Here is a 23011-nt window from a genome sequence, read left to right as displayed (position 1 = left end):
CTCTTCAAATCCCCCCTGGTCTGTGGAGTTCCCCAAGGTTCGGTCCTTGGCCCAACATTATTTTCCTTGTACCTGCTCCCACTCAGCCACTTAATCAACAGTTTAAAGACATATCCTATCATTGTTATGCAGATGACATCCAGCTTCATATATCTTTTACACCTCAAAATTACACTACAGTGTCGGTTTTACTCAGTTGTTTGAGTGCCATTAAAGACTGGATGTCAGACAATTATCTACAGCTAAATGCTGACAAAACAGAGGTCCTTGTCTCGGCCCCAGATGGTTTAGTGCCAGGGATTTTGGAGGAACTTGGTACCCTGTCTACTTATGTAAAACCTGTTCTTCGTAATCTTGGTGTTTCATTTAGCCACTCTCTATCTCTAGATCAACATGTCAATAATCTGGTCCGTTCTTGTTTTTTCCAACTAAGAAATATTGCACAACTCAGACACATTGTTTCTACAGCTCAGATGGAGATGGTTATTCACACTTTCATTTCCTCCCGTTTAGACTACTGCAACTCACTTTTCACCTGTCTTAGTAAAACATCTATAAATCGTCTACAATTAGTACAAAACGCTGCAGCCAGTCTACTCACCAAGTCTTCAGAGAGGTCACACATCACACCAATTCTGTATTCTCTCCACTGGCTTCCCATACACTTCAGAATACATTTTAAGATCCTTGTGTTTACTTTTAAAGCCCTGCATGGTCAGGCACCAGCCTATATTATGGAGCTCCTAAAACCTTACAACCCCAGCAGGACTCTTCGGTCCTCTGATCAGGGTCTGCTGGTTGTTCCACACTCCAGACTAAAAACTAAAGGTGACTGTCATTCAAGGTCATTGCTCCAACTCTTTGGAACTCACTTCCATTGAATTTAAGATCAGCAGAAACAGTTGATCTTTTAAAAAGCAACTTAAGACCTACTTGTTTGGTCTGGCCTTTACTTAATCTGTTTTGTGTACTGTGTATTCTCTTATTGTACCTTATTGTAATAAATAAAAGGGAAACAGAGTAAATCAAAGAACATGCCTAGTTTCTTTAAGGCATCCGGAGACCCCCTTTCAGTGTCTCGCGACCCCCAATGGGGACCCGACCCCAAGGTTGAGAACCACTGATCTAAACTATTTATGGTATTCAGTATTGAAGTGTCTGTGACGGACTCTCCCTGAAGGTGGCGCTCGTCTGCTTCAGAGAAACAGACTCAATTACATTTGAATCAACAGTTAAACATTTATAGTCAACTCTGTTCAGAAAGAACAGAAGGAATCAAAAAGAAGAATCGATAAGAGCATTGATATCAATGAAATCTTATCAGGTCCCATCCCCTAACCTGAGTTAAATATCTAACCCGGTTTACAGCACCGTTACCTCAAATAACCCTACCGGAAGCGCTTTTATTTTGAAGGTCTCCTCCGGATACAGAAATGTGAGTGTCGTGGTCTTCATCAGGAGTCTGTGGGGCTGTGAAGAGTTGTGTTCATGTTTTATTCTCCGCTCCATCTCCCCGGGCGCCCTCACCGACATGTCCCCGCTGCTGCTGCTCCTGCTCGGCCTCCTCGCGCTGCTGCTCGGCCTGCTCCGCCGGAGGAAGAGGTCAGTTTTCCCCCTACATTTACTCCGAAGTCCCGGTGAAAGTCTGGGATAGTACCGGGCAGTTTCAGGGTCAGACAACGGTTCTGTTATGTGGTTAAATGTCAGAGGAAGAACGATGTTTACTCAACTTGATGGAGGCTAGATATCTCAGTCAAAGTAGTTCAGGTCGTTAGAGTGTTTTAGATATCATGTTTTTAAATATCACGAGAAAAGACAGCTGTGAAAATATTACATTAAAAGTTCTAAATGTGTTCAAAGTTTAACGGTACAGCCGTGATCTCCATAGTAGATATTTCAGAAAAACTGGAAACAGACTAAAGTTTTCTGTTCAGGTTTCCCTAAAGACCTCAAAACAAAAATAGTAAACTTTTAATTTTTGGGGTGTATTTGCTCCTGCTAAGCGAAAACAAACCTTTTATTTTATTGCTTAAATTTGTAGATTTAAAACTGAAAAAATTGTTCTGACATATGAATGACTCAGAAATGAGTCAAAGGGGTTTCGCAATCTGATCAACAGGATATCAGCTTTGGAAGATATGATGACAATGATAAATTAAATTCATATCAGCTGTTAATATAATTCTCTATCGGCTGTAAATATCAGTCTATATCAGCTGTAAATATCAGTCTATATCAGCTGTAAATATCAGTCTATATCAGCTGTAAATATCAGTCTATATCAGCTGTAAATATCAGTCTATATCAGCTGTAAATATCAGTCTATATCAGCTGTAAATATCAGTCTATATCAGCTGTAAATATCAGTCTATATCAGCTGTAAATATCAGTCTATATCAGCTGTTAATATCAGTCTATATCAGCTGTAAATATCAGTCTATATCAGCTGTAAATATCAGTCTATATCAGCTGTAAATATCAGTCTATATCAGCTGTAAATATCAGTCTATATCAGCTGTAAATATCAGTCTATATCAGCTGTTAATATCAGTCTATATCAGCTGTAAATATCAGTCTATATCGGCTGTAAATCAGTCTATATCAGCTGTAAATATCAGTCTATATCAGCTGTAAATATCAGTCTATATCAGCTGTAAATATCAGTCTATATCAGCTGTAAATATCAGTCTATATCATCTGTAAATATCAGTCTATATCAGCTGTTAATATCAGTCTATATCAGCTGTTAATATCAGTCTATATCACCTGTAAATATCAGTCTATATCAGCTGTTAATATCAGTCTATATCAGCTGTTAATATCAGTCTATATCACCTGTAAATATCAGTCTATATCAGCTGTTAATATCAGTCTATATCAGCTGTAAATATCAGTCTATATCAGCTGTTAATATCAGTCTATATCAGCTGTAAATATCAGTCTATATCAGCTGTAAATATCAGTCTATATCAGCTGTAAATATCAGTCTATATCAGCTGTAAATATCAGTCTATATCAGCTGTAAATATCAGTCTATATCAGCTGTAAATATCAGTCTATATCAGCTGTAAATATCAGTCTATATCAGCTGTTAATATCAGTCTATATCACCTGTAAATATCAGTCTATATCATCTGTAAATATCAGTCTATATCAGCTGTTAATATCAGTCTATATCAGCTGTAAATATCAGTCTATATCATCTGTAAATATCAGTCTATATCAGCTGTTAATATCAGTCTATATCAGCTGTAAATATAGGTCTTTATCAGCTGTAAATATCAGTCTATATCAGCTGTAAATATCAGTCTATATCAGCTGTTAATATCAGTCTATATCAGCTGTAAATATCAGTCTATATCAGCTGTTAATATCAGTCTATATCAGCTGTTAATCAGTGTATATCAGCTGTAAATATCAGTCTATATCAGCTGTAAATATCAGTCTATATCAGCTGTAAATTTCAGTCTATATCAGCTGTAAATATCAGTCTATATCAGCTGTAAATTTCAGTCTATATCAGCTGTAAATATCAGTCTATATCAGCTTTAAATTTCAGTCTATATCAGATATAAATATCAGTCTATATCAGCTGTAAATATCAGTCTATATCAGCTGTAAATATCAGTCTATATCAGCCTATATCAGAAGTGAAACCCCTGCTTCTATACATAACTCGTCTCTTCTCTACAACAAATCAGATGAGTTATTAAAAACATTTCACCAACTTCATCCCACTATCAGGGCCGGTTCTAAGCATACATGAGGGGGCAGGCAGAAATGTGAAGGGGGAAGCATGTTTACACATCATGCTCCAGCATATTTTCTGTTGTTGTTGTCTGTGAGGTGCCAGCAGCATCACTGCTACTGGTTCAGGCAGGAGCAGCACTACCTTTTTTATAAGCTCTGAAAAATGGATGCATCATGCAGAACTAATAAATTTGTCGATATACAGTGCTTAACAAATTTATTAGACCACACCCAAAGTAAGGTTTATGCCACAGCTGCCCTAAATTAACAGCATTGGTAATTACAAACATCATTTTTGATGTTTCTGCAATGGTTAATACACCAATATGTAATATGTATTTGTATTTTCTTTCAAAATGCAGGACATTTTTAGGAATTAGCAGTGAGATCTATCACTATTATCTAGGTATAATGCAGCAGGCCACAAGGAGCCTGACAACAGAACGGGCCCCTGAAAATCCATGAGAATGGGCCCTCTACAGCTGTGATTTACTACTAGTATGAACTCATTTCTGACACTTTTAACCCCTATGTGCCTCTTTAACAAATTTTCTTGCATGTTTTATACCCTTTGTGCCAATTTTATCAATTTTTGACACTTTGAGCCCCCTTTTGGTTACATTTTTTTCCAACTATTTTTGCAACTTTAAAACCAATTTCTGCAAGCCACTGCTTGCCTCTATAACACATTTTTTTGCCATTCTTTAATCCATTTAAACCACTTTTCCTGCATGTTTTATCCCAATTTTCCTACTTTTCTTCTATTTTTTGCCACTTTTAAACTCTTTTCATTACTTTTTTGCACTATTTTTGTCATTTGCAACCAATTTTTGATACTCTTTGCCCCTTTTTTCTCTTTTAACACATTTTGCCACATTTTAACCTCTTTTCACCACTTTTTTTCAATCAATTTTTGTCCCTTTTTGCCCATTTCACCACTTTTCACCTATTTTGCTACTCTCTAACCCCCTTTCACCATTTTATCTGGTCATTTTTGCAACACATCTGCCAACAGATCAAATGTTGAGTCATTCTAAATTTATTTCAGTATTGTTTGTGGGATTTATTTAACAGCTGCAGAAATTAAAAGCCAAGGGATACTCTTAAAACCACAACATCTTCTTTTCCTCCTTTTCTGAATTTAATGATCTTCTAGGGGCTGGACAGGAAGCTTTGGGGGGCCTGATATGGCCCCCGGGCCGCCTGTTGATGGTCAGTGCTATATGTTCCATTATGATTGCCAAAGAAAGCCTCTGTGGTCATTACATTGTTTGAACTGGATCAGAGGACAGTATTGCTTGTTTAACATCAGTGTGTATATGGTACAAGGATAATCCTGTCCTGGGTGGGAACTGTGGGCTGCTCTTGACTTCTCACTCATCACTTTTCTCATCCTCTTCCTGTCCCGTTTTTTTCCCAAAGGGGAGCAATGTTTGGGTAAATTGCTTCATCTCTGTAAACATAATAATCACCCGACGACGCGGTCAGTGCGGAGTAACATAAACACTGTCCACAGCTGTATTATACCGACAACGGTAGCATTCATTTCATTCAAGTGAGACCAACATCAGTTACTTGACGTCAATATAATTTAACGTTAACGTTACGTTGACAGCACATTTTGGTCGGATCAGATGACGTTTGTCTGGGGTGGGAATAACGTTAAATGTAAAGTGAACTTCTACTGTGTTACCTTGGCTGGACTCTGTTGTAGCCGTCTGTACTTTAGAAATCAGTACAAATCTGGCGGATTTTTGAGGCAGCCCACCCACAAACCACTGTGATGGCCAAAGATCGGATAGTAATAAGAGGATGATCTACCGCACGGTGATGTAGAGGCGCAAGTGATGTCCGACACAAAGTATATTTGCAGTCAGTGATATCACCTTTTTTTTCACTTGAAAAAAATACAGACATAGCTCGGTGTCCTCAGTGTTAGTTATGGCCATGAGTAGATCCCATACAGCCGCCCGGAGCGGAGGGGAGAGAGGGATGAGGAAGCTTGTGCCCTTTTCGACGGATTTGATTTGAGGGGGCAAGGCATTTGTTTGAGGGGGCGTTGCCCCCTCTTGCCCCTGCGTATAGCCGGCCCCGACCACTATCATTATTAGAGCACATATACACCAACAATCTTTCCCTTCAGTTGACTCTCCATCACTTACAACATTTTGAACTAGCCCTGCTCTTCTGCACTTAAATCCACAGTTCCAAAGGTTGCCATTTACAGCCTACTACTTGGCAGACATGTAAGGGAAAGACCCCAACATCTCTAGCCTCACCAACAATCCATCCTCTGCTTGTAAAACATTCCATTCTTGCCTTTCTGGCTTGGTTCATCAAAGCAATCTTATCAAACATTTCATTCTGGCCTTGGGAGATAATTTCATCAAAGCTTATTAAACATTCCAGTCTTGCCTTTGAAGATGATTGCATCAAAGTTTATTAAACATTCCATTCTTGCCTTTGAAGATGATTGCATCTAAGCTTATTAAACATTCCATTCTTCCTTTCTAGATAATTCCATTAAAGCCTATCAAACATTCCATTCTTCCTTTGAAGGTGATTGCATCAAAGCTTATCAAACATTCCATTCTTGCCTTTGAAGATAATTTCATCTAAGCTCATCAAACATTCCATTCTTCCTTTGAATATAATTTAATCAAAGCTTATCAAACATTCCATTCTTGCCTGTGAAGATGATTCATCAGAGCTTATCAAACATTCATTCTTACTTTGAATATAATTTAATCAAAGCTTATCAATCATTCCATTCTACCCTTTGAAGACAATTGCATCAAAGTTTATCAAACATTCCCATTCTTGCCTTTGAAGATGATTGCATCAAAGCTTATCAAACATTCCATTCTTGCCTTTGAAGATGATTCCATCAAAGCTTATCAAACATTCCATTCTTGCCTTTGAAGATAATTTCATCAAAGCTTATCAAAAATTCCATTCTTACTTTGAAGATGACTCGTCAAAGCTTATCAAACATTCCATTCTTCCTTTGAATATAATTTCATCAACGCTGTTCAAACATTCCATTCTTGCCTTTGAAGTTGATTTTATCAAAGTTTATCTAACATTTCCATTCTCGCCTTTTAAGATGATGTCATCAAAGCTCATCAAACATTCCATTCTTGCCTTTGAAGATGATTCATCAAAGCTTATCAAACATTCCATTCTTGCCTTTGAAGATAATTTCATCAAAGCTCATCAAACATTCCATTCTTCCTTTGAATATATTTAAACAAAGCTTATCAAACATTTCATTCTTGCCTTTGAAGATGATGTCATCAAAGCTTATCAGACATTCCATTCTTCCTTTGAAGATGATTCATCAAAGCTTATCAACATTCCATTCTTGCCTTTGAAGATGATGTCATCAAAGCTTATCAGACATTCCATTCTTCCTTTGAAGATGATTCATCAAAGCTTATCAACATTCCATTCTTGCCTTTGAAGATGATTCATCAAAGCTTATCAACATTCCATTCTTGACTTTGAAGTTGATTGCATCAAAGCTTATCAAACATTCCATTCTTGCCTGTGAAGATGATTCATCAGAGCTTATCAAACATTCCATTCGTTCCTTTGAGAACTAATTCACCAAAGCTCATAAACATTCTATTCCTGTATTTAAATATTATTATAACAAGGCATACCAAACATTCTATCCTCTACCTTTGAAGTTGATGTCATCAAAACTTATAAAACATTCCATTCTTGCCTTGGGATATAATTTCATCAGAGTTTATCAAACATTCCATTCTTGCCTTTGAAGATGATTCATCAAAGCTTATCAACATTCCATTCTTGACTTTGAAGTTGATTGCATCAAAGCTTATCAAACATTCCATTCTTGCCTGTGAAGATGATTCATCAGAGCTTATCAAAAGACTAATGTGCTGGGGACTAGCGTGCTGGGGGACTAATGTGCTGGGAGACTAATGTGCTGGGGGACTAGCGTGCTGGGGGACTAATGTGCTGGGGGACTAGCGTGCTGGGGGACGGATGTGCTGGGGACTAATGTGCTGGGGACTAGTGTGCTGGGGACTGATGTGCTGGGGACTAATGTGCTGGGGACTAATGTGCTGGGGACTAGTGTGCTGGGGGACTAATGTGCTGGGGACTAGCGTGCTGGGGACTATTGTGCTGGGGGACTAGTGTGCTGGGGGACTAATGTGCTGGGGGACTAGTGTGCTGGGGGACTAATGTGCTGGGGGACTAGCGTGCTGGGGACTAATGTGCTGGGGACTAGCGTGCTGGGGGACTGATGTGCTGGGGACTAGTGTGCTGGGGGACGGATGTGCTGGGGACTAGTGTGCTGGGGACTAGTGTGCTGGGGACATGTGCTGGGGACTAGTGTGCTGGGGACTAGTGTGCTGGGGACTAGTGTGCTGGGGACTAGTGTGCTGACTACTAGTGTGCTGGGGACTACTAATGTGCTGGGGGACTAGGGTGCTGGGGGACTACTGTGCTGGGGGACTAGTGTGCTGGGGGACTGAGGTGCTGGGGGACTAGCGTGCTGGGAGACTAATGTGCTGGGGGACTAGCGTGCTGGGGGACTAATGTGCTGGGGGACTAGCGTGCTGGGGGACTAATGTGCTGGGGGACTAGTGTGCTGGGGACTAATGTGCTGGGGACTAGCGTGCTGGGGGACTGATGTGCTGGGGACTAGTGTGCTGGGGACTAATGTGCTGGGGACTAGTGCTGGGGACTAATGTGTGCTGGGGGACTAGTGTGCTGGGGGACTGATGTGCTGGGGGACTAGCGTGCTGGGGGACTAATGTGCTGGGGGACTAGCGTGCTGGGGGACTGATGTGCTGGGGGACTAGTGTGCTGGGGGACTAGTGTGCTGGGGGACGTATGTGCTGGGGGACTAGTGTGCTGGGGGACTCATGTGCTGGGGGCCTAGCGTGCTGGGGGACTAGCGTGCTGGGGGACGGATGTGCTGGGGGACTAGTGTGCTGGGGGACTAATGTGCTGGGGGACGAACGTGCTGGGGGACTAGCGTGCTGGGGGACTAGCGTGCTGGGGGACTAGTGTGCTGAGGGGACTGATGTGCTGGGGGACTAGCGTGCTGGGGGACGAACGTGCTGGTGACAGATCATTGGTACTGAAGCAGAGCAGCAGGGCAGTAATATTTCCTTATTTAAGAACTCTGTTCTTCTTCATTAGAGACTAAAATGTGTAAACAGCAGAGACATTCCAAGAAAAGAGTTTGTGTTCTTCTAAACACTTTCATTTTCATCTTTGGTGACCCTTGGAGAGTCCTGACCCTGGTGTTAGGACCCTGGGAAACATGCTGGATGTCTGGTTTAGTTCCAGTGAAGTTTGGGGGAGTTTCCTGACTTCAGAGCTAAACTCCTTCCACTCCTGCTGGGATTTTTGTTCTTAATTTGGACCAGCTGTTTCTGACTTCTCTGCTATTCTCGCTCTCTTCCTCTTCTGTTCACGAGTGTTGGAATATTTACAGCAGGCAGTAAAACCCAGCTGGTTTATATTCAGTATAACAGGAGAAAAGAGTGCATTTATAATCCATAGCAGCAGTGACGATGTTTGTGCTGAGTCTGCAGCTTTGAACGGAGGCTCTGTTTGTTATCTGCTTCGCTCTCATGGTGTCTGTTTCAGAGAACAGGCTGTAAGAAGTCGCTGTAACCTGCCTGCTGGAACCAAAAAACACATACACAAAGAGATGAGCCGACGCCAGGGGCCACGTAGAAACCAGAGACACCAACAAGTCCCTGGAGGGGTGTCAGAGTCCAGGAGACGGTGTAATGCCAACATTCATCAAGTGGACATAAACACGACTCTGCATAGGATGTTTTCATGTTGTTAGTAACTTTTGTCTCTGATCAAACATCGGTAGAAAAACAAAAACCCCTGAATTTATCAAAGTAAATCAACAGAGGACAAGAGACTGATTGATTTAGAGGACAGAAAAAGGTCTCTAGAGGAAACCTTTAACAGAGTACACAGATTTACACTAAAAGTACCAGGTACCAGGTTTTTATTTGTATTTTCAATCTTATTCTGATTATTCTTACCTTGTGGGTGTGTTTTCCTCTGAAGTGTAAAATCCTCTCAGCCCAGCAGTCAGAAATTACTGAGGGATAAAATAACTGAGCAGAGAGACGGACAGGGAAAGGAAATCCAGTTAGATGCTGTAAATTTAAGAATTATAGAAAATATAAAATTACAGCTATTTGCTGTAAATAGAATGAAGAGTATTAGAGATGACAGAAATGTCTGACAGCTTCCAGAGTTTGAAGGTTCAGGCTCTCAGACCAACATGAGGAAAGTCTGCTGGTACCTGCAGGTTATGGAGTAACAGATGCTGATGCCCTGACTAACAGTTTAATGTTTTTCTGAACTAATCCAGATAACAAACGGCTGTCTAAGTGATGGGTTAATGTTTATGGGTTTCTAACATTATGTTCTGGTGTCTGGAACAGAAGCCCTGAGGTCTCAGTGAGCTGTAGGCCATGTGGATAAATGTTTATACAGTGAGGAGGAAGGGGGCAGCCTGCTGCTGGTGCCTTCCTCTCTTTGTGTTGAGTCAGACTGCAGACCATCAGCTCGGTTCAGACCGAGAAATCTACAGACTCGGGTTCCACATGTTGGATCTTGTTCTCTGAAGGAGAACGTTCCCTGCTCCTCTGATGCAACATCTCAGCTCCTAAATCAGTTTAATATCAACAAAGCAAACGCTGAGGTTTACTCACATTTAGAGGAGGAGTGTTGAAAACACTCCCACACACACTGCAGCAGCATTTAGGTCTCTGTAAACACTCCTGTGCCTAAACTCCCTTCAGGGTGAGGAGTTTTTACAGGGTTTAGCTGAGGAAAACAGTGTGGGGGGCATTTTTGAAGTCACACTGTGCACCACTTCCTCTGTGTGATGTCTCTGGTGTGTAACAGTATCACTGCAGTTTTCAAAGAAACCGGAGCAGGGCTGAGGAAAGACTTGGATACTGTTGGAAAAAAAAAATCCACAGGGAAAAAGGTTAAATGGTGATTGGTTGTTTTGGTTATTTCAGCTGAACAAAGCCAGGACGATCTACCTTCTATGGTTACAACAGCATGGCTTCACAGGAAAGAGGGCAGGACTAGACTGCCCTGATTGCAAAAGGCAAGGATGGAATGTTTTATAAGTTAAGGAAGATGACACAACCTTCAAAGGCAAGGATGGAATGTTTTATAAGTTAAGGAAGATGACACAACCTTCAAAGGCAAGGATGGAATGTTTTACAAGTTAAAGAAGATGACATCATCTTCAAAGGCAAGGATTGAATGTTTTATGTGTTTCAGAAGATGACATCATCTTCAAAGGCAAGGATGGAATGTTTTATAAGTTTCAGAAGATGACATCATCTTCAAAGGCAAGGATGGAATGTTTTATAAGTTAAAGAAGATGACATCGTCTTCAAAGGCAGGGATGGAATGTTTTATAAGTTTCAGAAGATGACATCATCTTCAAAGGCAAGGATGGAATGTTTTATAAGTTAAAGAAGATAACATCGTCTTCAACGGCAGGGATGGAATGTTTATGAAGATGACATCATCTTCAAAGGCAGGAATGGAATGTTTTATAAGCTGTAAAGAAAAACATTTTTCAAAGGAAAGAATAAATGTGTTACAAACTTCAAAAAATTATGTCTTTTAAACGCAGGATTGGAATGTTTTGTATGTTTTAAAGGATGAAATCCCCCTCAAAGGCAAGGATAGAATGTATAATAGGCTTTAAAGAACGGCATCATCTTTGAAAAGCAGGGATGGAACGTTTTTAGCATTAAAGGAAGACATTATCTTCAAGGGACAAACAACAAGGGACAGAATGTTGGTGAAGCTGGGGATGTTGGGGGCTTTTTCCTCCATTTTGCCCAGACAGTCGGCCATTGTTGGAGGGTTCCTGTTGCTCTCGCCACTTCCATCCACTTTTCCAAACATTGCTAACCCAGAACAGTCAACCTGAGGAAGAGATCGTTTGTGTTTCTGTGCTGTCATAATGTTAGAAACATCTAGTTTGCTGAAGTTTATCATTCTGGTTTGAAGAAGAATACCTCTGAGCTCTGAACCACACCTGGATGTTTTTTTCTGGATTAAACACACCAGATTATACATTCATCTTTATGTGGCTTTATGGCAGAGCTGTGTTTACAGAGAGCAAAGTCTGTAATTAATTGACTGTTTATTAGTGCACTGATTGGCTAATAATTGATCAGATCACTTAAGGGAATCATGTCTTCAGAGTCAGACTCACTGATTGGCTGAGGGTGTGTAAGTAGGGCGTCAGTGATAACCCGTTAATACTGATGATACTGAACACATAACTTTTGTATCTATATTACATGTGTATTATCTGTATATTTCTGTTACATGTCTATTGTTTGTATAGTGGTGTTACGTGTCTACTTTTTGTATATCCTCATGTTTGGCCCGCAGATCATGACATTCCTGCAGCGCTGTGTAAAGTCTGATATATTTCTAGGCCTGTTTTTAACAAAGGAAGTTTTTATCAGCCGTGTCCCCTAACGGTAACACTTTATAACGCTTTAGCATACACAGATAAGAGGAGTATCAGCTCTACTACCTGCTCCAAAGTCCACCATGAGTCAGCAGAGAACCACTGACACACTGAGCGCTGGCGGGAAACAGGGTTTATCAGCCATTTGGGGGGGGGGGGGGCTGGGGCTGGGGCTGGGGCCATGCTGCCCCAGGAAAAGAATGAGGAGTTTTAAAGCTAAATGCACCAGGACAGCAAAATGAAGAGGCTACAGCTACAGTCTGCTTATCTACAGAAGGTAGATAAGTTTTTACTTATGGATATTTTATAATACGTACTGATTAGCCTCATCAATCCTCATTCATAACACACAGATCCTTTCCTATTGTTGTTTATGAATGTTCTGTCATCAGATTACGCAGGTCAGGTTTTTAATGTCTAACTTCTAGTTTCCTAACCCTTACCTTAACCCTAAACTGAATTTAATCCACTTGATTTCTAAAGTTTTAGCTTGTAATTGTGAGATATTCAGATGAGTGTGGTCTGTGGTGGTCTGCAGCCAGACTTTAACAAAAGGGACTGAAGTATGGAGCCACTGGTCTCTGGCCTGTTTTCAGCACTGTGTAACTGTGGCAGTGAGCTGTGGCTCTAATGAGTACGGCCTCATGGCACCAGCTCACTCACCAGCCTTCAGCTAAAAGATCTAGATGATGATAATGTTAGCTCCGCCCCCTGATCAGACTGTCACATATTTACATTACTGGCTCATTTTCAGGAGTTTTAATAAGAGTGAACACGGCCCTCAAATGTCTTTTTCATTCATTTGCAGGAGAAAAGGCGAGCCCCCGCTGATTAACGGCTGGATTCCTTACATCGGAAAAGCTCTGGAGTTTGGACGAGATGCCAACAGATTTCTGGAGGAGAATCAGAGAAAGTACGGAGATGTTTTTACAGTGCAGATGGCAGGTTTGTATTAACTCCAGCTAGGCTACTCAGCTAGCCTATTCATTCAGTAGGGGAATCAAACACCATCACCTATTAGGTGTTATGTTAACGTTCAGGACTTCATGCTCTTCTGTTAGTAGCCCAGTAAAGAAGGTGAATGAGACTGAAAGGAGCCGTGTCGTCCTTATTTTACATCACTGTGAAAGCAGAGAGATGCTACAGTGAGTATACAGTTGCTGCTCTACAACACTGCTTGATAAATAAAACCTGCTTTTATTTTGAAAGAAAATAATGAAGATCTGGTAGATCAACCATAGATAAATTAAATGTCTACTTCACTGGTTCCCAACCTGGGGTCCAGGCACCCTGAGCGGTAGGGGGCGCCAAAGATCTCGGGGGGCCGGGACCCTGTCGGCTTTGAGGTTGTCAAAATTAGATGTACATTTATTTTTTTTTATTAAACCATGATCAGCAACAAAACATATTAAGGCCAACCTTAAAGATTTTTTTAAAAATGAAGAGAATCTGTTCATTCTGCAGTAAAAAAGTTATGATTTTTAGGGTGAAAATGAGATTATAAAGTCGTTTATTTGCAAGAAAAAGACCTCAAATTTCAGAGTTTAAAACGTAGGATATTTACAAGAAAAACTTGCAATTTCAGAGTTTACAAAGTCTTAAATTTTGAAAATAGAAACTCAAAAATTTCAAATTTTAAAAATCCTACTTTTACAATAGTGGTAAGCCAAAAAAAAAAAGAAACCAAACTGAAAATAGTGGTTGGATTTTTGACTTTATAATCTAAAAAACACTGAGTTTTGGTTCACTTACATTTATAGCTTTTAAAAAATAAAATAAAGTAAAAAATATCTACTTTTTTCTTGGTAATTACCAAATTGCAAAATAGATCTACAACAGTTTTACATGGCAGAGAAGGCTCTGCTCAAAAGAGGCTACCTGGGTGGGTCAAGCAGCTGCTTTGACTTTGCAGGGAGCACATAGCTAGAAACCTCCATATAGATGCGCAGTTATGACAATGTGTATTAAAAACAATGAAATTATTCAGAGGCAGTTAATCCACAGTAGTATGAATCTGAATATGAGGGTGCAACAAGTGTTATGCTATGAAGGAGGAGGCTAGGGTGGAGGAGGTGAAGCTTCATCAATTTTAGATAAAATGAACTAATTATGGTCCGTTTCCACAAAGTGGTCTGGCTTCGTTCAGTCCAGTTCTGTCCTGGTTCAGCTCATAAACTCTGATCTTACCAGTGTTTCCTCAGCTGATGTCTGTCCAGTCTCTCTCGTTGTGAGATCCAGATCACGTGCCTCGGCTCAGTAGAGCTGGTTCTCTATCTGGTCCCAGTTTGTCTTTTTAAATGTGGATTAAATAAGGACAGAGGATGGAGGAAAGGAAACTGGCACTCAAACAGGAGCTCGCTACAGTGGCTCATGTTAAAGAGTCGTTTAGTAGAACAGGATTGTTCATCATTCCTCGCTCTCTCAGTACATCAGCGTTTACATTAAAGCAGGGTTGAGACTAAAGGAGGATTTTTAGATGTTAAAGCCTCTTAGCTCAGGACTAGACTCTTCTAGACTCAGGTAGACCTTTATCAGGATAGACCACACTAGGAGTTCAGCAGGACTGAGTATTAGTGATCTGGATCCCCTCCTCTCCAGGTAAATCAGTGAACCTGTGGTAAAAATCTCTGTTTGGTGACGTGTAGGGATGGTACTCTAGTACGTAGGAATGTTCTGATAACTGCAGCGTTCAGGTCCATTTAGAGCTCTAAAGTACTAACTTTGTTCCCATTCATTCCTAATGGCTGTCCCCCTTCCTGACCCTGGACCTGAATGAGTCCACATGACTACTAACGGTCTGAGGGTTAACATTACTGTGATCATGAAGGAGACCCGCCCTTACCAGGTGTTTCCTCCCTGCAGGTAAATACATGACCTTCGTCATGGACCCGCTTCTCTTTCCAAACATCATCAAACATGGCCGCCAGCTCGACTTCCACGAGTTCTCCAACAAGGTGGCGCCGATGACCTTCGGCTACCCGCCCACAAACAACGTGAAGTTCCCCCACCTACAGGAGCAGATCGGCCGCTCCTTCCAGCTCCTCCAGGGGGACAACCTCACCCTCCTGACAGAAAGCATGATGGGTAATCTCATGCTCATTTTTCGTCAGGATCACCTGGGTGAGGGGGCGGGACAGGTGGGAGGTTGGAAGATCGCCAACATGTACGAGTTCTGCATCTCAGTCATGTTTGAGGCCACCTTTCTCACCATGTACGGCCGACCAAAGACGGCGAGGAGGCACAGCGGGACAAGCGTCCTGCGTGACAACTTTGTGCAGTTCGACTCCATGTTTCCTCTGCTCATGGCTCAGATCCCCATCGGACTGCTCCGACGCACCAAGGCCATCCGCCAGAAGCTCATCAACTACTTCCTGCCCAACAGGATGTCGTGCTGGTCTCATGCCTCACAGTTCATCCAGAGACGGTCAGAGGTGTTTGAACAGTACGACACGCTGAGGGACGTCGACAAAGCAGGTATGGAATCCATGTTCAGCCTTACCTGAGCGGGTCATGTGACCGCCAATCACCAGCTGCTACTCTTACCTCTACCTGTGTTTAATAGAAACCATTCTATGATTTTTATTTAAATCTTTTACTTAGTCATAAAACCAGTCAGGATTCATCATCCACCAACTCAGTTCATCAATAAACCCATCATTCATTCATTGATCCATCCACATCCACCAATCATCAATCAGTCCACCCACTGATCCGTCATCTAGCAATTCATTTAACAGTAATTATTCATCCACCTAGTGCTAATTCATCCATGTTTGCATCCATCCATCTTAAACCCATACATCCATCCATCCTAAATCCATCCAACCAACCTACCATCCATTTGTCCATCCATGCATCTAACCATCTGTCTGTCCATCCAACCATCAATCGATCCATCCATCCAACCAACCATGCATCCATCCAACCATCCATCCATCCATCCATCCATCCAACATCCATCCATCCATCCATCTATCCATCCATCCATCCATCCATCCATCCAACCATCCATCCATCCATCCATCCATCCATCCAACATCCATCCATCCATCCATCTATCCATCCATCCATCCATCCATCCATCCATCCAACATCCATCCATCCATCCATCCATCCAACATCCATCCATCCATCCATCCATCCAACATCCATCCATCCATCCATCCATCCATCCATCCAACCATCAATCCATCCCTCCATCAATCAATCAATCAATCAATCAATCAATCAATCCAACCATCCATCCATCCAACATCCATCCATCCATCCATCTATCCATCCATCCATCCATCCATCCATCCATCCAACATCCATCCATCCATCCATCTATCCATCCATCCATCCATCCATCCATCCAACATCCATCCATCCATCCATCCATCCATCCAACATCCATCCATCCATCCATCCAACATCCATCCATCCATCCATCCATCCATCCAACATCCATCCATCCATCCATCCATCCATCCATCCAACCATCCATCCATCCATCCATCCATCCATCCAACATCCATCCATCCATCCATCCATCCATCCATCCATCCATCCATCCATCCATCCAACATCCATCCATCCATCCATCCATCCATCCATCCAACATCCATCCATCCATCCATCCATCCATCCATCCATCCATCCAACATCCATCCATCCATCTATCCATCCATTCATCCATCCATCCATCAATCCATCAGTCCATCAATCTATCCATCCATCCATCCATCAATCCAGCCATCCAACCATCCATCCATCCACATTATATCATAGATCTTTTAAAGATGACGTGTCACTCTGTTAAATTTTTCAATCTATCTAAAAAAAAAACCTCTTATATCAGATACAGAATGAACCATCTTCCCCATACTAACTATCTTTGAGTAGCAGTCCAGTTTAGCCTCCAGTGACATCAAACCAGTGGTTCTCAAGCTGTGGGGCATGACCCCCAGTCAGGCTGGGCAGGGTTGTGGTCTTGTCCTAATAGATGGCCACCATGAGGGTCATTTGTACCCTCCTTACTGTCTTTAGTACAGCTGTGGTTTTGACTCATTTTTATGATGAATGTAGAGACTGAAGGTAGCTATGATTCCTGTTATACTGCTCAGAGCTGTCACAGTAACAGACAATCTAGATGGTACCTCAGTGAAAATAAACCAGCCCTTTAGTTGAGATTTGTCAGAGAGGGGAAGTTTTCCTCTCTATGGGGACAGGAAAGACCTGAGAACCACTGCATGTGACAAACAGCAGCTCAGTTTTATTTTGGTGGGGTGAAGAATAAACAACTCCCAATCAGAAGATAAAACAGAAAGTTTGGTAAAGAAAAGACAAGTGGTGGTTCTGATTGTTAAGATCAGACTGATTTATTTATGAATGTTTCGGTGGTCTCCATCATATCCTCCCTCTCTGTCCTGACTGATCAGATTTATTTATGAAAGTTTCGGTGGTCTCCATCGTCTCCTTCCTCTCTGTCCTGACTGATCAGATTTATTTATGAAAGTTTCGGTGGTCTCCATCGTCTCCTCCTCTCTGTCTTGACTGATCAGATTTATTTATGAAAGTTTCGGTGGTCTCCATCGTCTGCTCCCTCTCTGTCCTGAATGACCTCGTCTTCCTCAGAAACAGAGCAGTTGTTTGTGAAGATGTGTTGTGTAACTCCAGTAAGGACGGGGGCAGAACGCCTCCAGGACAATAATCCTTCAATGATTCACTGTTTGTTTCTGATTCAGAGATTAATGAGAACCAGAGTCAGACTCTTCTGAGGAGGTCTACGATCCCTCTGAGGTCTCTGTTTATAACTCTTGTTCTAGTTCCATGTTCTCTCTCTGTGTTTAGAGGAAACTTGCTGCTTCCTTCACTCTTTATATTTGATATTTCTGCCTTTGGCTGTTTCACAGACACTTCAAAGTAAACACCCGCACACTGTCCAACTTGCAAAAAAAGGATGTATTTATTTGCAACATTTCGGTACTAGACCTTCATCAGGCAAACAACGTCCAGTACCAAAATGTTGCAAATAAATACATCCTTTTTTTTCCAAGTTGGACAGTGCGGGTGTTTACTTTGAACTGTTTGCTGGATACCTTCCCCTCCGACGCACCTGTCCTGAGAAATAGATGTGTGAAGTAACCTTTCCATTGTGTTTCACAGACACCGACGTTTGAAATACTCTCTGACATCATGGGGGGTCAGGGTTTTGGTTGATGTAAAGTCTCTAAATTCATCACTAGATCCATAAACACACGGATCACTTTGTGTCTTTGCTCCCTCTCCTTTAGCTCATCACTTTGCGATCCTGTGGGCGTCGGTGGGGAACACGGTCCCCGCCTGCTTCTGGTCCATGTACTACCTGGTGAGCCACCCTGAGGCTCTGGAGGCTGTCCGGGAAGAGATCCACACCGTCCTGCGGCTCGGCGGTGTGGAGTTCAGCAGCGACAGAGACGTGACGCTGAGCCGAGAGCAGCTGGACCAGCTCCTGTACCTGGGTAAGACCGATCCGTTCAGGTTGGCGTGTCTTAGAAAGTCGACCATGATGACTGACGCTGGCCTTCTTCCACAGAGAGCACCATCAACGAGAGCCTCCGCCTGTCCTCGGCCTCCATGAACATCCGAGTGGTTCAGGAGGACTTCAGCCTGCGTCTGGACGCCGAGCGCTCGGTGGCCGTCAGGAAAGGGGACATCATCTCGCTCTACCCTCAGAGCATGCACATGGACCCCGAGATCTACGACGAGCCAGAGGTAGGCCGCTGATCTCGTCGTCTCCTCTCACCCAAATCTCTATCGTCTATTTTAATTGATGGAAAATTGTTGTCTCCGAACTGTCAGACGTTCCGGTTCGACCGCTACACCGAGGACGGCAAAGAGAAGACGGATTTCTACAAAAACGGACAGAAGCTGAAGTACTTCTTGATGCCTTTCGGCTCCGGCTCCACCATGTGTCCCGGACGATACTTCGCCATCAACGAGATTAAGCAGTTCCTGTGTCTGCTGCTGCTCTACTTTGACATGCGGCTGGAGGCGGGGCAGAGCCGGGCCACGCTGGACACCAGCAGAGCCGGGATGGGCATCCTGCTGCCCGCCCAGGACATCCTCTTCAGCTACAGACTGAGAGAGGTCTGAGCGGGACGGGGGGATATGTGAGCCTTTAAAGAGCTGTGATATTTTTAATTATGGTGTACAAAAGAACCGAGTGAAGACATCTCAGCCTGACTCGACCCATGACTCGCCTGGATGTGGTTCAGCCAGACTAGACCTGAAAGAAATTAACTGATTTAATCCAACAGGACTGGCTAGAGCTGGTTTGACTAGACCTTACTGGAATAATCCTAATGATTGTAGACTGGCTTTCTGACGCGACACCACTGATGACTCAACCAAAGGCGATCTGCAGGACGTGACTTGAAGCCACCTGAAACATTCTGACTCGACTGAACATGACTCAACTTGACCGGATTTCTTCTGCTTTTCATTCCTCAATGCAATTATCAGCATTAAAACACTAATCATGGTAGCAGCTGCAGTTGTACACACGTTTGGATCAGGCCGACATGGTGGCAGAATTTTACACACTAATGCAACAGCAATAAAAAACCAAACAATATCAACTGGATAATTCAAAAACAAATAGAAGTCTAAGACATCAGATCTTGATCTAATCTGGAGAGTCAGTCATTGCTTTGGTGTAATTTTGAGTGAGTTCACGTTAGCTAAGGTTGTTTAAGACAGGGGATTTCAAAGTGTGGAAGAGTGAGCCTCCCCTAAGAAGAAATTATTCATTCGGTGGACCCCCACACACACAAAGGATTCAAACTAAAAAAAAAAATTAAACAACATTTCAAACATTTATGTCTAATCTTAAAACATTTTTTACATTAATATATTTTGGATATTTTGGTTTTCAAATGTCCTTAAACATCTGCCTTTCCCTCTATAATGCCATTAAATACCCTTTTTCATGTGTTTTTGGCCATTTTACAACTTCTTTTTCCCCATTTTTTCCACCTTTATCCCAATTTTGCCCTTTTTCACCTTTTTGCCCATTTAAGCTACCTTTCATCATTAGATATTCCTTTTTTTCTTTTTTTTTGCTCATTTTTGCTGTCTTTTTGCCACTTTTTCCCAATTTTTGCCACTATTATCCCATTTTTTGCCACTTTTTGTCCATTTAAGCTACCCGCTGCCATTAAATACCAATTGTTCCCCTTTTTTTCCCCAATTTTTGCCTCTTCTCTTTGCCATTTTTGCCCATTTTTGCCCTTTTTCACATTTTTTCCACTTTTTGCCCATTTAAACTACCGTTTACCATTACACACCACTTGTTTCCTCTTTTATTGCCCATTTTTGCCACTCTTGACTGCTTTTTGCCCATTTCGGTCACTTTCCACTCCTTTTTTTTTGTCACTTCTCACCCATTTCTGCTACTTTCTGACCATTTTTCAGTTTTTTCTCCCCATTTTTGCCCCTTTCCACCCATTTTTTGCTGCTTTTTGACCATTTTGCCACCTTTAACGTATTTTTATTGCTACTTCAAGCTGCTTTTACCAATTTTCACCTCTTAGATTGTGGCTCTTGCAAAGGTATTTTTCAACAATTTGGCTCTTTGGTTGAGTAACACTGCTGTATAGCATGGTTCCTATAGTAACGATGTCTTTCCATTTTGCTCCATGCGCAGCAGAGGTTCGCAAAGCAAATCAGCTTTTTTCTGGTTTATGGTTCTGCGCCTTGTCTGAAGCTCTGTGGCGGCCCGCCCCACTTCACACTTTGAAAACCACTGGTTTAAAACCATACCTGAGCAAGATCTCCTCCTCCCCCGCTCAAGCACCTAACTAAGGTTTGATCATCAACAGCTGAGGCTGGAATGTTTGTGATGCTGGGGATGTTGGGTCTTTTTCCCTCCATTTTTTAAATGGTGGACCATAGTTTGCATCTTTTGGAGGACTTGGCAGAACTGGTGAGCTGATTTTAACCCTCTAATCCTCTGAAGGAACACACACCTATCCTGGTTTTTCTTCATAGACTTTATAACTGGACTGTAACTCTACAAGCTGCCATTCTTTTTCAACTTTCTTCTGACTGCTGACCTCAGATATCCAGATCCAGATCCATCTTCCTCTCGTCCAACACTTCAAGCTGATTGGCTTGTTCCTGGTCAGAGAATGGCCGGACCAATCGGCATCATTAGAGGAGAAAGAGGCGGAACTACAGGTGTGGTTTGGTTGACCCTACTGCTGAAGGTTGGTGATGTTTACCTGTCTGATCAGTCTCATTGGTGTTCTAAGGAGGCAGCCCAGGAATCGTAAATATCAAACGTCTGATATTTATGAGTCCAGATCGGGGGGGTGGATTAGAGGATTATTTAGACAAAGATCAGCTGTGACAGGCCTCCACAATCCTTCCTGGGAGTCCTAAAATCCGGTCTAACATTAGCCAGCCAGCTCTCACCACGTCATATGGCTGAACGACTCCACATTTACTGAACTATGCACCTTATTTACTACCAGCTGTTTTATTTTAGTATGTGAAGGTATTCAAACTGTGTTCATTCTTTAACACTGTAAAAATCTGCCTTTTTATCACAGTAGTATCAGACTGAAGAGAAGCAGAGCTGAATGAGCCAATGATACTCTACTGCTGACCTTTTCTAGTAAAGACTGAGTGATATTTAAACGTCTTGGCATCAAAACTGGGAAGTTTTATATTCTTAATAAAAACCAGAGCTATGATGTGGTGTTTAAAGTCCTCTGAGAATGTGGACAGTGAGAGTGCAGCAGAGTTAGTTACTACTATAAATCAACTATAACTGAATACTAATATACATTTACTGGGTAATTAGGGCCCACTAAAGTGCTGCCAACATTTTAAACACTAAATGTAGAGTTTAAATAGTTTAAATGTCCTGGTTTAGATGCTGACCAAGAGGACTAATGAATCCTTAAAAACTAGTCTGGGGGTTTAGTCCCTATTTAGAGGTTTCACTCAGACTCTTACTCTGACTTTTAGCTACAGCTGATGTCAGAATATTAAAGAACAAAAGTACGAATGTAGAAGATGCTATGATGAGCTAAAGTTAGCCATAACATTAGAGGCTGTATGTACCTGGGCTCAGCAGCTAATGTTGCTAACACCATTTCTGTGAGCTTAAGAGAACAGGATAAATTCCTCTTCATCCCGAGCCTCTCTGTACCTCCAATCAGAGTTGACCATCATTTTACCATTATAAATAGAATAAAACAGGAAAATCAGCATTTCTGAAGCTTCTCTGGAGAGCTGCAAGAATTGTGATTGGCTCATAGCATTGGAGGGCGGGGCTTAGTGGTAGGTGAATTGTGTAACATTTGAGGAAAGTGTGTATTCTATATATTGTTCACGAGAATGTCCTGTACGAACGGACAGACTGCTAAAGTCACAACCAGCACACTCTGAAAAACTGGCGTAATCTAGACCACGGGTTCTCAACCTTTTCATTCCCAAAAACTGGGGGCCATTAAGGTCAGTAAAATCACGGTCTATTGCAAAGTCAAGCTGTGATATCCATATTTTATATTCAGCCAGAAAAAATAACCACTCTTATCAAAGAAACAAGTCTCCATTTTTAAATGTTTATGTAGTATATAGCCTTCTTATAAATAAACTTCTTTAAAGTAGCAGAAATGGGTTAGTATAAGAATGGCATAAAATAACCCAAAAAAAGGCAAAAATGGGCATAAATAGTGGTAAGAGGGAATTAGAAAGTGG

The 23011-nt window shown here is 41.9% G+C and overlaps 1 protein-coding gene across 3 annotated transcripts; it reads left to right on the top strand.

Moving 5' to 3' along the window:
* The first annotated feature begins 1464 nt into the window (after positions 1–1464).
* LOC121519931 (cytochrome P450 7B1) lies at positions 1465–20135 on the top strand. 3 transcript variants are annotated; one of them, XM_041803051.1, is made up of 6 exons: positions 1465–1602; positions 13089–13193; positions 15143–15754; positions 18556–18762; positions 18837–19015; positions 19103–20135. In XM_041803051.1, exons 2-6 carry the CDS (start codon positions 13160–13162, stop codon positions 19394–19396), a joined length of 1326 nt encoding a protein of 441 aa, XP_041658985.1. In that variant the 5' UTR covers positions 1465–1602; positions 13089–13159; the 3' UTR covers positions 19397–20135. The 3 variants fall into 3 exon arrangements, with proteins under 3 accessions (XP_041658985.1, XP_041658983.1, XP_041658984.1); XM_041803049.1 differs by having other exon boundaries at positions 1467–1602; positions 13089–13225; XM_041803050.1 differs by lacking the exons at positions 1465–1602; positions 13089–13193 and adding an exon at positions 13234–13425.
* The last annotated feature ends 2876 nt before the right edge of the window (positions 20136–23011 follow it).

The sequence above is a fragment of the Cheilinus undulatus genome, linkage group 13 (assembly GCF_018320785.1).
Source record: "Cheilinus undulatus linkage group 13, ASM1832078v1, whole genome shotgun sequence".
Lineage (NCBI taxonomy): Eukaryota > Metazoa > Chordata > Actinopteri > Labriformes > Labridae > Cheilinus > Cheilinus undulatus.
The sequence above is the reverse complement of the archived record's forward strand: the minus strand, read 5'-3'. Positions and strand labels throughout refer to the sequence as shown.

What these genes read in the sequence shown, in the direction of transcription:
- LOC121519931 (XM_041803049.1), top strand. Translation starts at nt 1,532, where the DNA reads ATGTCCCCGCTGCTGCTGCTCCTGCTCGGCCTCCTCGCGCTGCTGCTC. An exon ending in CTGCTCCGCCGGAGGAAGAG is followed by an intron (nt 1,603 to 13,088) that starts GTCAGTTTTCCC and finishes ATTCATTTGCAG; the next exon opens with GAGAAAAGGCGAGCCCCCGC. An exon ending in GAGGGACGTCGACAAAGCAG is followed by an intron (nt 15,755 to 18,555) that starts GTATGGAATCCA and finishes CCTCTCCTTTAG; the next exon opens with CTCATCACTTTGCGATCCTG.